The following is a 16846-nucleotide window of genomic DNA, read 5'->3' as shown; positions in this document are numbered from 1 at the left end:
CACTGCATCGGGGTGGTGGGGAAGGCTGGGTAGGGAGCTGGGGTGGGATGAAGCCAAGGGAGCTGCCCCACGCTCAGTTCATCGTTTGCTCTTGGCACAGAAGCATTCCACGTTTTGTATTCCCGCAGCAACGCCTTAGCAAAGCACTCTTGGAAAGACACCAGCCTGTATCATCAGCCACCCCCTGATTTTAGGCACACAGTGGGGAAATCGAGGCACGCTGTGCTGAGACCACATCCCTGCAGTGCTCTGTGAGCACAGGGCTGAGGCTTTCTGCCTCTCGGAAGGATTTGTGGACTGCCTCTGGTTTGCTGCCTTCCAGGTAAGGATGAATCTTGTACCTGGCTCCTCAGCTGCTATTTAGGAAACTTCAGAAACCCACATTCAAATCTGCTCCTTGCGCACACCCACACCCTGCACACCACGGACTCCGAACCTCGTTGTGGTGCTGGGGCCAACCACAAAACGAGATCCAGGGCCAAAAAAAAAAGAGCCTGGTTGTTTCCCCAGTAAGACTCCCACAAAGGAGCTTCCCCACAGGATGGATGGCAAAGGGAAGGCGAGACCTCAGCGATGCTGGGAGCAGTCAGCACCCCTGGGTGAGGCGAGGCGAGGCGAGGCACCGGCCTCCCTCCTCTCCCTGGCGGACACCTCGTCCTCCCGCAGCGGGTGAGCACGTTTCCTCCGGGGAGCCCTGCTGTCCGGCGGCCCCCGCCCTGCCACTTTGTTTTCTTCCTGAGTTGAGAAAGTGAACGGCCTTGGGTACCCTGCCGGAGGCACTCGCGGTCACCGAGCAGCCCAGGAGCACAGCGGCCTGGGACAGGCTCCCCGCCACCGTGTTATAAACAGGGAACCAAAGCTGCACCAGGCACGGACCCATCACAAGGTGAGCTCCCATGCTCACATGTCATTTTGATTCAAGAGACTTTCCTCCTGCTGTGACTCTGGCTTCTGTCCTTCAGCTCACGGCCTCCACAGCAGCTCTGGGGGACACCAGGACAGCGGCCAAGGCTGGCACAGGGGGGTTCCTCCAGCCACACTGTGGCAAAATCCTTCAGCATCGAGACACTTAAACCATCAGAGGTGATTTCAGCTGTCGGAGGTGACAGCAGCACACTGCCTGCACCCTCGGCTGAGCTTTTGGCAGAGGAAGGCCCTGCTGCTCCACACCTACAGCAGGAGCCATGCAGTCAGTCACAGTAAGTGGGAGCAGAGCAGCCACCCCTCCACCCAGGGCAGGAGCCACTACCAGCAAAAAAGGAACTGCAAAAAGCAGGCGTTTGGGTACAGGGGCTGCTGCCCAGGGTGTGTAAGAGCAAGGAGCCAGCCCCAAGATGCTGGTCCTGGTAACCGAGGCATTTGCAGCCTCCTTAACCGATGGCTCCTGCAGCGAGGACAGGCAAGGACAGGGGGCTACTGCTGGGCATTGACCTCCAGCAGGAAGGGAAAAGCCAATTTCCACCCACAGCAGCAGAAGCACGCTGCGTGTGGCGGTGCCATGAGCATCACTGCCCTGGAGTAACCAGAGCAGAGGCCAGCACAGGGAGAACAGAGCAGCCTGCCTGCCCTCTACACAAGGCCACACTGTGCTAGCATCAGGCAGGGCAGGTTTAAAAACCCGAAGAAAGGTTAAGCTCCCAAGCTGCCGCTCTAGTGCTTGCAAAGGGAACGGTGGAAGATGTTTTTGATAAGTATTTGCTGCCTAAGGTTTTCTCTGGAAGCTGTGCACTCACCACCTGGCTGGGGGCTGTACGCTGGGGTTGTTTTTCCCCCCCCTGCAATATCCAGGGGTTTGTGGTGGTGCCGTTAATCTTTACACTGCATTGACCTGAATGCTTGGTGTTACCCTGCAGCTGCTTCCTGAGATAGCCTTCCAGGTAGCCTGGCCACGCTCTGCGCTGTCAGCAAGACGGGTTCCAGCACCACCTCCAGCAGCTCAGCCCCAGGATGGCCCGAGGGAAAGCACAAGCCCAGCTGCTCCTGCCTGACACAGATCCAGCACCGGGTAGGTAAAGGACAAAAAGTGTCCAGCACCAGCCCTTGGAGGCTGTGGTTGTGCATCTTTTGCATTATCCAGGGTTGTGGTCAGTCCCCGGCAGCAGGAGTCTTTGGTTGGAGAGATTCAGCTTCAAAAACTTAGTCAAATTGGTACCACAACAGGCTGGAACATTACACAGGAAATAAAACCACAAACCCATTTGTGAATTGAGATAAACCATCACCTGGGAGGTAAACAACCTTTAATACTTTCTGAACCATGAAGACTTGAATGCCTTCCATGAAATTGTACCAAAGTCCACCTACTTTCTCCTGCCAGCACCACCCACAAAGATCTCCATAAAGCAAACGCTGGCACCCAGGTAGCCGAGGCTGAGGACAGCTGGGTTGAAGGCTGCAAGAGCAGCCAGCTGTCTCTCAGCACTGACTCTGCCCTGCCAAACCTAGGCTGAGAAAGGAATCAGACACAAGTTTCAGTGCTAATATAAGAAATCCGGGTGGTTTCTCTGCAACATGTCAAGAAGCAATCACAAAACATGCCTGGAATCATCATCCTCCAGCATTTGCTCAATCCTCCCTGGCAGGCAGAGCATCAGCTCACTTCAAGCTCCTCACTTACAACACAAGTTTGTAAGCCTGGCTATAGACCAGGCTTATTTTATACAACATTTAATAACCAGACAGACTAGCAAACATTTCAGAAGCTCTTCTTACAGACCAGAGAGGCTGGGATGAGGTGATGAGGGGCAGTCAGCATGCTTGTGACAGTGGGGAAATGGCCACAGGATGGCCTCCAGCTGGCCCCACAGCCCTAAGCTCCAGCTCCTCAAATCCCACTGGCCTCAAACAGCGAGAGGTACATCCCTGGGCAAAAAGCAACGGGAGGTTGTAACACTGATGGGGAACTGCACAGCCATTGGGATGTCTCCACCTGCTGCAGGCACACAGGTGACATTCCTCTTTGTCTCCAGAGCCACCACACTCCAGGCTTTGTCGCTGAGCACCAGGGAAGCTGGTTTTATTCTGCTGCTCACTTTGCCACCCTGTGGACAGTCACCACCTGCACAACCAGCCTGGTTTTGAGGAACTGCAAAGCTTGCCCACATCTGAACACGCATTGCAGTTGTGCTTGCAAGCATGATGTAAAACAGCAGCTGGTTCATTCAGCTGGAAGTGTGAGCCAAGACAAACTTGCTCTCCCAATCCAGCTTCCTAAACCCGTATCCTTGAAGCTGCCGAAAGCAAATAGCCTCAGAAAGAACCATCCGCTCTTCTCATCCCAGCACAGGACCACATTAATACTTAATCAGTTCCCAGAAAACTTCATATCTCTTAGACTTTTCAGCCTTATTGTGGAGGATACAATGTTCATCTTTGCCTAATTTCTAACTTCAACTAATTTACAGCTGGGGTTTGCTGTCTCACCCACAGCTGGCATACCTATCCTCCTCCTTGCAGTCACTGCTTACAGATCTCAATGTTTGTGGCCCCTCTATACCTCTGAAAATTGTTGTATTAGGTGTTTCAAAAATAACCCAGCACTGGAGGCTTGCCTACACCACGCTACCAAAACAGTTTCATTGCCGAGAAGTAGCCTTTTCTTTTGAGTTTAGGCTCTAAAATCAACATTAAAATCAACATGTCAGTTGATTTAGGCACTTGGAGATACTCAAATGATAATTAAGATAAATCTAGCAGAAAAAAAAAATCCATAATCTGCAAAAAAAAATGCTGAGCACAGGTCAATTCACCACAAGCAGAGAAAGAAAGGGGGAAAATGCCTCGAAGGCTTATGCAAGAATATACACCTTAAGTAACAAAACTCAGTTCTCAAATTACTTAGTTCTAAGTATGTACAGGCAGCTTTATTGCTAACTTTTAGCACCTGGTGCTACCCTTCCTCCCCACCCAGGTCTCCAGTGGCAGAAAAGCTACTTGATAATGCTTTGAACAGGTTTTCTTCCAAGCCAAAAAACTGCTAACATTCAACTTGCTACAGTTGGTGACTCCGAACTGTACTTAACACCAGGATGACCTGAAGCGGAAGATGGAGCTGTCCAGGTTGCTAGGCTATTTGCAGAAACTCATGCACGTGAACCCTGACACTTTAGCCTTAAACAGTTTTACCAACTTGCTCCAAGGAAAAACATGAAGCTGCATGAATACTGTCCCTGGACACAGCATACCTTGAGGAGTTAAATCCCTGAACCAAAATCACGCATTGCAAAGACACCAGTCACCCACCGGACTCAAGAGGTCAGACACCAGACTTTCCAGACACCCACAGTACTGCCTGCTTCAAGATGCCCATGGCCTTTGTGCCAACAGCTTCCAACAAGCAAGTGAGCTATCCAGGGCAATGAGTACTGAAGGCTGCTGAACACAGCTAAGGAGTTGACATTTCTGCAAGCATATTTTTACCTTAATTAATTAATCGTTTTTCAATAAAAAGAGCCCACAATGAGCATATACAAGTACAGACGTGCCTGCAATTTTTTATTGAATCAAAGCCCTTAACCATATCAGAAATCAAAAGGAAAATCAAATACAAAAGATTCATTTTTCATTCCAGAGCCAACTAAGTTGAACATAGGTTTTAGACTGCTTTAACTTTACATCTGAAAACGGTACGCTTACATCTTGCATAAGTTCTTGCTAAATAAAGTTGAATGCACTTACTCTTCTCCCATGATTTGGAAGTAGGGGATAATTACGTCTCAAGATTAAAGTATCTGAATTTGGCAGCTTAGTATTTAGACTGCAGCTCCACTGAAATAATTGCTTATCAGGAGGTCACTGTCTCACAGTCCCCCCACTTTGCCAAGGAAATTGCACAATACATCTTTCATAGGAAAATATTTACATGAAGTTTAAAATATTGTTGAAGCAATTTAACAATAGATTCTTCCTAAAAACCTGCTAATGCATATCTAGCAATTTGTTTCAAGATACTACACTCAGTGTAATTTAAATAGCATTTGAAACATTCCAACAGGAATCACATTGCACAGAAGAAGCAATTTGCTTCCCTAACATTTTCGCACACCTGCTTAGAGCCTGTGCATTTAGTGCACAAGTTTACAATGCCAAGCTTCTATGTAGGTTTCTACTAAATGCTACAGAAAGTTCTTTGGAATGAGAAGAATCATCTCATCTCTGTGCCACAACTTAAGGCTTCTTGGAGAAGTTTGATTCATCAGTGAAGGCCAGAGAAATGCCACACATTTGCACTTGTGCCGGAGTTCTTATCCATTTCACTCAGGGAGACTAAAGCCCAATGACATTTCAGACAAGCAGGCAGGTGTCAATTGCGGGTCACCCTAGGCCCTTCTGGAAGGAGGGATGCAAAGAAAGTCTTGAAAAAAACCCATGCTGTGCTCATAAACGAAGGGTTGGCCTGCTGCAGTTCTGGTAAAGCTTGGCCCTCATCAGGTGCCGCTTCATTGTCATCTGCTCTGTCCACATTTCCTCCCTGCTGAAATAGAGAATATTCAGTAAGTCGTTGCAGAAATGCATTAGAAGAATCAGGTAGCCAGCACAGTTGTTACATGTATTTCACTGTCAGAATATGAGACCCATGCAGTACTTCTGTACCAAAGTATCTCCCAACAACCACAAAGTCAGAAGAGCAAGCTGCACACTATGCTGCAGCTAACTCATGCTGTATGTCCAGGAGGACTGCTTGGGACAGACACAAGCACCAGATCAGGTGAACTATGTATGCATTTACATCTTTGTGAACAGTGACATCAGCCACAAGTGTCAACCGTAAATGTAGGACTCATGTGCCATCAGTCTCCAGTTACAGAATTCGCATGGTCTTTGGCAGGCCATTTTCCACCATAACACCCCAAAAAACAAGTAACTAGAAAACAGCATGCAGCCTGCAATATTCTGTAGAATGAACTACACCAAAAGCAGCACGCTGGCAACTATTCAGCCACAGAAGATGCTTCTCCACAAAAGTTAGTCATTTTTAGTACTAAATTGTAATTACAAAACTAGAAGTGAAACTTCACAGGGTTTCTATGTTGCTATTTTAGAAAAAAAGCAGAAGACGATACCTGTAAGTTATTGTTCTGGTCCTGGTTTACAGCAGCTTGAGGAGGAACGTTATCTGGGAGGGGCTGAACCGGTCGCTGTCTAAATGGAAACCATCCAACATGATGCCTGGGGAAGCCAACACATTTGTATTAATAGTGGCTAACCACTACTCCTTCCTGTTACACCAAGACAGTTCAGTAACACCTGACTGCTCTAATCACTGCAGACAGCAAATTCAACATTTTTGCCCTGACCTGGGAAATATTTTAAAGTCTCCTAATAGCAGGCAAGCCATGGAATAGGATGACACAGCTGAACACCTGCTAGCATTCAAAATAAGCAGAACTACACCTAGGTTTAATCAGGACTAAGCCTGCTGGAAGATGCTGCTACAGGTACAGAACTGGAACCTGCATCTTAACACGTTATGTGTACCCCTGGGTACCTTCTCTGATCCTAAAGGGCACAAAGAACAGGAGAAATGGCACCATCTTACCAAAACACAGCAGGCCATGCAGACCCACTTAAAAAATTAGCATCTCTACAGTGACTATAGCTTGTAACCCAAACTAAGTTGTTTAAAGTTGCATTTTAGGATTATCAACAGTAAATTTAAGGACTTGTAATGTTGCAATCCATCTTCCCCCTCCAAACCTGCATACAGATTGGAAGAGCTGAGCATTTGATCTGCTCCAGTCTCAACTGATAGGCCTCTGAAATCCTGCCTGTAGGTCTAGATCGCTTGTCTCACTGGTGGTAAAAATGTACAAGGGGGACAGATCATCTCTCAGACATCCCAAACATTTCAGAGGGCCTGTTATCTTTATTTTACTTGTAAAAGATTTATCCCAAGTTTCTTCCCCCTCTAGAGGCTCAAAAGCAACTTAGGGCACTGAATTTCATTTGCTTTTGTCTTTTCTTCTGAAACGCAACACAGCAGAAAAACCTTTTCTTTGTTTCCAACAGTTTTCTAAAAAGGCAAGTCAACTACAACAGCTATAGTACAGAAGAGGGGCGAGAGGCTCCACTACCACCTATTCATTCTTCTTGGAACCCATAGGCCGAAGTTGTATTGTTGCTAAACACCAGGATGAGACATGCAGTTCATCTTCTCTAGGTGTAAGAGTTCTCTAGGCTCAAAGACCAGAAAGCTCACACCACCCTGCAGAGCACAGCACTTCTCTGAAACATTTCTGACAATGCTAGAGATCAACACCATGCACTTACAGATACATCAGCACAGTGCCGCCCATAACCAGGAGGAATCTGCTGATACTGGAGTAGAAATAGATGATGTTGACAAAAACATAGAACAGCGTTGCAGAGTAGAGCCAGTCCAACCAATCCCGATTGCCACCCTCCTCCTCTTCTTCCATGAGGGGCCCCCCTTGGGCATTCATCCTTAAGTTCTGGTTGGCTGCTGCATTAACCTGTGGAGCAGCATTCTGGTTTCCAGGTTGATTTTGTGCAGGAAACGGATCTGGGAGAGGAGCTGGGGGTGTCACTTGTGCCACTGGTATCTCCTGAGAACGTCGTGGGTGAGACTGGTCAGCAGATGCAGCAGTGGAGGCCAAACTGAAAACCAGAAAGCAGAAAGAGTAAGGCTTAACTCAAATCCCATTGTGTGAAACAGACACCGAAAGCTTGTCCATCTTCAGAGTACAGAACTACAAAGTCAGGTCACACAAAAGTGGCAAGTAAGTACAGAGACTCCATGGGTTAAAAACACAAGTTTGGGCTCTGCCTATGACAAACAGTTACAAGACGACTTCAAATCAAACCACACACCTTCACTTTAGCAACTTCAACACTTCAAAAGAAAATTTTCTGGAGCAATCTGAAGTATTCTGGAAGGCTGCCACGATTGTCTTACATGCGCCAAGGATTTCCAGTTTGGAGGATAATTTAAAATGTCAAAAAAGTTTGTAAGGAGCTAAGGCTTATCAGCAGAATTAGATTTACTCTAGAGATGCCTGCTCCCAGTGAAGGCAGGCAGAGATCTGCCATTTGCAAGATTCAAATCACTAGCCTAAAGAATAAGCCAAGCACCAGATGACAGAGCTGCATTTCCACACCACAGAGTGCAAAGTACAACAGAAAAAGTCTGACCATACTAAACCAAAAGAGGAAGGACTACAAGAAGTTCTCCATTTCCTTGTATTACAGTTTCTGTTTTTTACTAGTAGCTTCACAAAGACTTACTATTGCATGTAATATTGTCTTGCATAAATCTGCTGAAGCCAGGACATCTGAAGCATGCTATAGGTCGTATAAGCAGAAAACCCTGGGGCCACAGTCTGGAAAGGATTCAGAGGTGTTTCAGGTCTGTTCAAAAGAAACACTTGTTAACAAATACTGCACGAGACAGTTATTACAGGACACGTGTAAATAGCTTTTACCATTTCATGCACTGAAACAAAATGAATTCTTCCTCATGCATTATAGCCATCTCTCTCTACCCAAATGAATAAAAGGAAGATTTCCATCTAACAGTAGGGCATTTTCCTTTGACTTCTTCCATGCCCACTAAAGCTTATACACCCTGATGACCTTTGGCCTATGTTCCATTGTCCTTGCCTTGAGACATGGCATTAAGGGGCTAGTCCGCCCCAGAAAGGTCAATGTTTTAAAGATCTTAGTGATGTATTCACCTAGTATTGGCTTCCGCTGAAGCCTGTCCACCCGAAGAACATCTCTGTCTTCCGCCATCTGAGGAAGATGCAGCTGGTTCTTGACTAGCTTCTGACATTAGCCTTGGCTGACCAGTTTTAACCTAGAGACATCAACACAGTTAGTGATGAATTACTATTCTAGTGATGAATTACTATTAACATCTTATGCAAAAAGGCTACCTCACACCGAACACAGCTCTTAATTTAGAAGCACCGTTACGCAGTTCATGCACTTTCTGCACCAGGTGCCTCCAGGTGCCATTGCAATACCGTATTTACTGTGTATTACTGTGTATTTTCGGTTTTTGCCAACAGTCAAGTCCCCTCTGGGGATTAAAGAACTGGAAAAAAAACTGTCAGAAGTGCACTGAAGAAGTGCACTTCAATTTTAGCTACTAGAGTTTCTGCTTGCTTACACATTTGCTGTACACAGATGTAATTCAAGAGCTGTTCTGCAGTGATACATCTGTGTAATATTCAGACAAAGGGTGACTCACAACTGGCAAGCTCCAAACATGGGTAAGGTAAGTTCAAATGTCTATATTGGGCAACAAACACTTCAAGATACTTGAAAATAAAAATAAGTTTCCACATTTGCACTTAAGACTCCAAGTACTCAGATCAATTACTAATGTTTATCTTGACCTTCCTCTATAGGAAGAGTCATGAACAGTTAAGAGTGTCTTCAACTAACAGTCTTCCTTCCCCACACATTAATAGAGCAATCAGAACTATTTTCTGTTTCTATTAATTCTATTTCTATTAACTATATCTTCTGCCCATGAAAAGCCTCCTTACAAGAGACCAGGATATGACAGGTCACATTCTACTTAACAAAACAGAGTTTACCAAAAAGCAGTTTCCCTCTAAGCACTATTGTTACAGCTAGACTACAATTGAGACATTTCTTAACAGGTGCAATCCTGATCTTTACCAACAAACCACAGGTTATTTTTGAGCTTAATCCAAATACATTCTCACACTCGAAACCAATCTAATCACCAGCAATACTGCCAACGCATTAGCAGGAAACACCTGCAATATCAACAAACTTATACAGCCAGAGACTCAAAGCAGGGCATTAGCTTAGTACCTCTGAACTGGTTTCTTGCACATTCACGGGAGCCTTGAGGTTGTACACCAAATGAAGAGCATGCAACTCCTCCTGCTAAAAAATAAGTACATGGAAAATTGAATCTCTTGTGACACACTTGGCACACCTCAGCGCAGCAAAAAATAAAATATTTTTGTACCTTTGGCAGGAAGTCCTCGAGATGCTGGTGATCGAGCAGCAGCTTCCCACAATAAATCAGCTTCTGCTCCTCCTCGGGCTTGGAATAAGAAGGAAAAACAAGATCATTTTTTTGCTCGGCCGAGCTGGAAGCCGCTGACCGCAGCCCCACGCCAGCAGCACCCCCGCGGCGTTAACAATTAACAGGGGCCGGCCCCGGTCACCGCAGGGCCCTGACGGGAGCAGGGCCCGCCGCAACCGCGCCCGGGCCTTGCGTCAGCCGAGCGTCCTCCCCCCCCCCACGGCCCTCAGACCCTCACCGGCTCCCCGGGCACGATGCGGCGCAGCTCGGCCTTGAGGCGCCGCACGGTCCACGCGGGCTCGGCGCTGAGGCGCAGGTCGGGGTGGCGCCGCGCGGGGCTGCGCACCAGCAGCGAGACCCTCGGCCGCTCCGCCATGACGCGCACCTAAGGCGGCGCCCGCCGCCGCCCGCCCCTTTTATACCCTCCCGCCTCGCCCCGCCCTCCTTCCCCGGCTCGTTGGCCGCAGTCGATTGGCTGAGAAGAGGGGAGAGGAGGACACGTGGGCCAATGGGAGGGAGAGGAGGGGGCGGAGCGCCGCGTTGCCATGGCGACCGCTCCTCCCGCCCCTCCCCTCCCCGCCCGTGGGGGGCGCGCGGCGGGGCCGTGGGGGCGAGACCGGGGCGAGGGCCCCGGGGGCACGGAGCGGGGCCGGGGGGCTCCGTGCGCCTCCAAGGAGGGGAAAGGCGGCGGCTCCCGGAGCGCCAACGAGCACCGGCCCCGGCCCCGCCGCCTCATCTCGGGGCTTGCTCCGTGGCCGCGGGTGCAGGGGCAGCGCTCGGGACGGGAGCGCGGCCGGCGCGCGGCCTTTACCTCAATGAGCTCCCGGCAATTAGCTCCGGTTTAGCCCCTAAATCCGAGCTGGAGGGCGGCCGAGCGGCCTCCGTCACCGGGCGGCTGCGTCAACGTCAGCCCTGCGGTCACCGGGATTAGCCGCCTGACCTCAGCGCGGGTAGCCTGATAACAAATAGGGATAAATAAATGAATAAATAAGCAAATAGATAAATAAATAAGTGAATAAATAAATGAATAAATGAATGAATAAATGAATAAATGAATGAATGAATGAATAAATAAATAAAAGTCAAGCTCAGAGTCAAACCGGGGGCTGAAATCGCCAATTAATTACCGGAGCGGTGCCCGAGGGGGCCGTGCGGGGGCAAAGATCAACGGGGGGCAGCTCTGGGGGCACGGGGCCGGGCTCACGGGGCCGGGACCCCCACCCCCCGGGGCCCCTCTCCCCGGGCCCGGGTCCGGGTCCGGGCCTCGCCCCGTGCCCCGTGCCGTTGCCATGGCGACGTTGTCAGCGCCCCGCTCCCCCCGCCCCGGCCGCGCGCCGCGCCCCGCCCCCGCGCCCCGCCTCGGCCAATGGCGCGGCGCCGCCCGGCCGGCTGCCGGCTGACGTCACGGCCGCTGAAAATCCCCCCGTGGCCGCGGGAGCGGTGGCGGCGCAGCATGGCCAAGCACCACCGCACCCCGGCGCGCTCCGCGGAGCCCGTCATCGAGGTCAAGAGCAAGGTAAGCGCCAGTACCGGTGCCGGTACTGCTGCTGCTGCTGCCGGTGCCGGTACCGGTGTTGTTGGTGCTGGTGCCGCGCGTTGGGGGCAGCAGCGCGCAGCGGGTGGCGGTGCGGGAGCCCGGCCGTGATGCTCCCGGTGCTGCAGCGGCGCGGCCGCCGCGGAATCCCCGTGCGGGGCCGGAGCCGCCGGTGCAGGCGGTGGGAGCATCCCCGGGACGCGCCCGGGTCCCCCGGTCCCGCCGCATCGCGGGGCTTTGCCGGGCGCAGCCGGTCCCGCAGCCCCGGTGCTTTCCTCCCCCCGGTGCCCCCGTCCCGCAGGTGCGGGGCCATCCCTCCCGCTGCCTCCCTTAATTAATCGGCTTCTCGTTTGTCGTGACCAAAGGAGGCGGTAATTAATTAACGCTGCTGCTCGCGGTGTGCTACAGCAGCACACATGTCACGGGCACGGCCTCCCGGTGTCCCGGTCCCCCCGTGGCGATAGGGGCTCTGCCATTGCCCTGTCCCCAAATTAGCGCCCCGTTAATGACAGGCGGAGGGTCCCGCTGAGCCTTCCTCCAGCCTGCGAGCGCCTTTCCCTCCTCTTCCTCCTCCTGCCCCACAGTTCGACGCCGAGTTTCGCCGTTTCGCCATCAAGCGCTCCAGCGTGGGCACCTTCCAGGACTTCTACCGCCTGCTGCAGAGCGTGCACCAGATCCCCCGCGTGGACGTGCTGCTGGGCTACACGGACGTGCACGGCGACCTGCTGCCCATCAACAATGACGACAACTACCACAAGGCCCTGTCCTCCGCCAACCCCCTCCTCAGGGTCATCATCCAGAAAAAGGGTCAGTAGCAGCCGGAGAAGGGCGCTGGATCCGTCCCCTCCGTGAAAAGAGATGAGCAGGGCGAACGGCAGCCCATGGTTCTCGTGCTGGCCACGGGGCTGGCTCTGTTCCCTCCTGCCACTGCTTTGGTGGATGGCTCGGGAGGAGGTGACACCGCTGCCACCCAGCCCGGACCGCAAAGGGATCCTTGTGCTTTGCCCCTTTGAGGTTGCATTTCCAGCTGGGCTTGGGCGGGCTCCCTGAAAACACAGCAGCTGCTGCCGGAGCCCATCCGTCTCCCTGCCCCAAGGTGGGGAACCAATGTGTTGTCAGGGCTCTTGGGGCACCACCGGGGGCTTTGCAAGGGGAAGGGGCTCGCCCCCTTCCTGGCTGCAGGAGCGCACACCTGGAGAGCCTCCCGGTGACAAATGCCTCGGGTATGTCACCTCTTTGCCAGGGAGACGGACACAAGCCCTCCTTGTGAGGTCCCGTCCTGCTCAGTTAATAGCACCGAGGCTTTTTAGCATTAAGCAGAAGTGCACGAAGGTGGAGCCTGCTCCAAAAGTCCCCGCGTCCCTGGCGCAGCGCCTGGAGCACCCCGCTGGCTCTCGCTCATGCTGCTGGTGCAAAGCCCCTGGGCGAGGGGTGACGCTGTGCTGGGTCTCAGCAGCCTGCCCCTGCCGCTGAGCCGGGTTTTCTTGGACCCTTGCTGGTGGTGGATGCCCTAAACTTGTTTCCCACACGGCAATATGGCACGCGGCCAGCAGAGGCCATCCAGGCTGGTGACTGGGTTGGAGCAGAGCCCATGGGGTGCTCCGTGGGAGCATCACTCCTCTTCCAGAGCTGCCTCTCCTGCTGGGAAAAGTCCGTGAGGGTCTGTGGGTGAGCATGCTGAGCTGGCACAGTGCAGGGAGCGGGTGTCCGTGGCCATGCACCATGGGCAGTGCGATGAGGAGGGCAGGGAGGCAGTGCCACAGGCTCTGGCTCCCGGCTGTGCCCGCGGCAGAGGGGCTGCGGGAGGGATGTGGAGAGGCTGGGAGCAAGCCCCGGGTGAGTCACAGCTGATTTAAAATGGATCCAGGTCATCCCAGGGCTGGGCTGTAGTCAAACCAGTCCAGGTTGGTGGGGAAGGCGGCTGCAGAGCCTCTTTCACATGTTGAGTGTGGGAAGCATGCACACGCGTGTGCACATACGTGTATGTGTGTGTGTGCACGCTGGGGGGCTCGGGAGCAGCCAGTCCCGCAGCAGGGGCTCAAAAAGCAAACGCTGCAAGAGAGCCGTCACCCCTTCGGGTGCCTCCTGGGCCAGACTCACGCGCAGAGGTGGTGGAGATGTCCCAGCAGTGCCGTCAGCCTGGCTGGGGACAGCTCCCCTCCCCGGCTAGGCATGGCCCGGGGCGGGCTGGAAGGGCAGGACACAGCCCAGCGCGTCCCCAGGGCTTGCCTGCAGGGTGCTGACCTGCCCGGTGTGGCTGCTCCGCACCCCTCGGAGAGGAGCTGCATGCTGAAATAGCTGTGGGAAAGCCTCCGCCGCCCTTCCCCGAGCTAAAAATAAGCCAGGCAGTGAGATATTTATAACCCAGGAGCCCTGGCAGGCTGGCTTGTCCTGGGAGAAACCCCGTGTCCCCTGGGTGCGGGGTGTCCCCAGTGCCCGTGTGGCTGGAACGGGGTCTGGGTGCTGCTGGGGGGCACCTGGGGCATGGTACCCCCCTCCGTGGGTGCTGCACCTGGGTGGCACGGGGTTTCTGCTCCCTTCCCCTTGCTGTGTCACCGGGGCCAGGCTCTCTGTTCCCATTAGCACCTTCTGGAGATGGTTTTGGAGCGGGGTGCTTTGCTGCAGTGCTGGCCACCGCCGTGGGCTGGGGCTGCTTGGCTGGGGTGGGTGCTGCTGGGGCCAGGCTGAATCCAAGCCAGCAATTGCTCTCCTGGCAAATGAAGCATTTCATGGGCCTGGCGAGGAGGAAGAGCGTGGCCAGCAGCTTGAGGATGCTGTCACCCCCTGAGCAGAGCTGGAGGGACGTGCTGGCAACGCAGCATGCAGATCTGGGCTGCCCCATGAAAATGGATGGGGAGAAACCAGAGAGGGCCCAGGGGATGTTCCCTGGCACCCACAGGACATGGCCAAGGGGGGACGTGGTGGAGCTGGGACCCACAGGGTGGTCATGTAGGGCATGGTTGAGGGGGATGGAGCCAACCCCTGTCTGGTGGTGATGAAACAAGAGAGAGCGTTGTGGTTCCAACAAGGACAGGGGACTTGGATGCTGTCACATCCCCCGGTCATACTGGGAGAGCTGACGCCTGGCTTCCCTCTCCCCAAAGCCAAACCAGGGCAGGGCACCAGCTCCTGGGCTGTTAGAGCCAGCAGCTCCAGTGTTAAGCTGCAGAGTTTGCCTTAAAGCGTGATTAAGGCTGAATCACTGCCTCGATCCCACTAATCCCGGCTGTGTGTACGCTGGGTAATCCCGGGAGAGGAGACGGGCCTGGAGGAGACAAGCTGTGGGAAGAGCCGGGGGCAACGATCTGGGGGGGGTAAAAACTGGTGAGAGGGGAGCAGGGAGCTTCTCCTGCCCATTCCTCAGGCACCTGGGGCCAAGGACATGCGGTTACCTGTGTCCCCAGGAGGTCACGGTGCCAGCTGGCCGGGCACTGCCTTACTACGTCCCCTTTGTTTCCCGCAGCGGAGTCCGATGCCGGCGTCTTCGCCTCCAACTCCCTGCAGCGGAAGAAGAAGGGCCTGCTGCGCCCCGCGCACTACCGGGCCAAGCCTCACCTCCTCATCGGCATGCCTCAGGATTTCCGTCAGATCTCCTCCATCATCGACGTGGACATCCTGCCAGAGACACACCGCCGCGTGCGGCTCCACAAGCACGGCTCCGACAAGCCGCTGGGCTTCTACATCCGCGACGGCGTCAGCGTGCGCGTGGCCCCGCAAGGGGTGGAGAAGGTGCCCGGCATCTTCATCTCCCGCCTGGTGAAGGGCGGCTTGGCGGAGAGCACGGGGCTGCTGGCGGTGAGCGATGAGATCCTGGAGGTCAACGGCATCGACGTGGCCGGCAAGTCCCTGGACCAGGTGACGGACATGATGGTGGCCAACAGCCACAACCTCATCATCACCGTCAAGCCGGCCAACCAGCGCAACAACGTCATCCGCAGCAGCAAGGCCTCGGGCAGCTCGGGCATGTCGACGGACAGCACCCCCAGCCAGCAAACCCCCAGCCCGGCCTCGCAGTACCTGAGCAACTACAGCACGGCCGAAAGCGACGAGGAGGGCGACCTGGTCATCGAGAGCGACAGCGCGCCACACTACATCCCCGGGGGCTGCCCCAACGGGGGCCCCGCGGACGGACCCCTGCTGCCCAGCCCGTCCCCACACAGCTCGCAGGGCTCCCTGCAGTCCCTGGGCAGCCACGACGGCAGCCCCGGCCGGGGCAGCGTGCGGGAGGACGGCACCCTGCTCACCCTATAGCCACGGGGCCGTGCTCCCGTGCTGCCCCTTACAAAGCCGGCCGGGTTTTGGCACGGCCGGACTGGTTGTGGGCACCTGGGGGATGGCGGGGGCTGAGTGGGGCTGCCCCTGCCCTCTGCCCCTGCCCTGGGTCCCCACGGCAGCAGCTGCTCCCGCCGGGTGCTCCCTACCTGAGCACCCCGCCTCCCACCCCACTTCTTCTGAAGGAGTGGGTTTTTTATTTGTTTTATCAGAATACGCATCACTGAGTAATATATTGCAACGGACAGTAAAACCTTTTATAGAAAGCACCTCGCTTGTCCATCGTTGGCGTCTCCGCAGGGGTCAGCACCAGGCCCCAAACACCCTGAGGTGCTGCTCCCCCCTCCAGGACAGCAATAACCCTACAGAACCTCCTGGTATGCGCTGTGGCATTGCTGCTGCTTGGGTGGCCCTGGCAAGGGCCATGGTGGGGAGTTTTGGAAGGACGCTGGGGCACATCACCTCCCTGCGCCCCTCTGTCCCGCTGGTCCTCCTCACCTGGTCCTCCCAGCCTGCTGCGGCCACATCCCCACCTTGTCCCCTCACTGTCCCCTGGTGATGCCTGCAGGGACATGGGTCGCCCCCAGCCCCAGTAATTACTGTGGGGGATGGCACAGCTCCATCCTCCTCCAGCCCCGAGCTCAGGAGGCCCCAGCCATGTTGGGGATGCTGTGGGGAAGCTGCTGTGTTGGTCTAGCAGCAGCTAGGGAGGAGGAGGAGGAGGAGGAGGAGGACCTTCAGCGCCCTGGGATTGCGAGGGCTGAGCTGGAAGCAGCTCCCTGTGGCCACTGAGCAAGGCCCTAGACGGGCAAGACAGCAAGCCAGACAGCAGAGCTGGTTAGGCCAGGCTTGTTTACAGCAGGGAAGTGCACAGGGGCTGGCACACACGGCCCCTGGGCTACCCACAGCAGGGCCAGGGCTGCTTTAAGCACAGCCCTCATCCAGCCAGCTCAGCCTCGCGGCAGCGATGCCCTGAGGAGCAGCCCCATGGGAGCACGAGGCCATTTTCCAGC

General features: G+C 54.1%; 2 protein-coding genes across 2 annotated transcripts; one reads left to right on the top strand and one right to left on the bottom strand.

Moving 5' to 3' along the window:
• Positions 1 to 4490: 4490 nt before the first annotated feature.
• HERPUD1 (homocysteine inducible ER protein with ubiquitin like domain 1) lies at positions 4491 to 10403 on the bottom strand (the record flags this gene model as incomplete). The annotated part of the gene is made up of 8 exons (XM_084294563.1): positions 4491 to 5473; positions 6063 to 6168; positions 7270 to 7617; positions 8245 to 8367; positions 8694 to 8815; positions 9808 to 9882; positions 9968 to 10045; positions 10266 to 10403. 8 exons carry the CDS (start codon positions 10401 to 10403, stop codon positions 5303 to 5305), a joined length of 1161 nt encoding a protein of 386 aa, XP_084150689.1. The 3' UTR covers positions 4491 to 5302.
• Positions 10404 to 11480: 1077 nt separating this feature from the next.
• On the top strand, positions 11481 to 15812 carry PARD6A (par-6 family cell polarity regulator alpha; the record flags this gene model as incomplete). The annotated part of the gene is made up of 3 exons (XM_084294868.1): positions 11481 to 11543; positions 12146 to 12368; positions 15025 to 15812. The coding sequence occupies 3 exons, from the start codon at positions 11481 to 11483 to the stop codon at positions 15810 to 15812; spliced, it is 1074 nt and encodes a 357-aa protein (XP_084150994.1).
• Positions 15813 to 16846: the final 1034 nt, after the last annotated feature.

The sequence above is a fragment of the Netta rufina genome, assembly GCF_964035555.1.
Source record: "Netta rufina genome assembly, chromosome: 13".
NCBI classification, from domain to species: Eukaryota; Metazoa; Chordata; class Aves; order Anseriformes; family Anatidae; genus Netta; species Netta rufina.
Note: the sequence above shows the minus strand (reverse complement) of the source record. Positions and strands in the feature narration are given on the sequence as shown.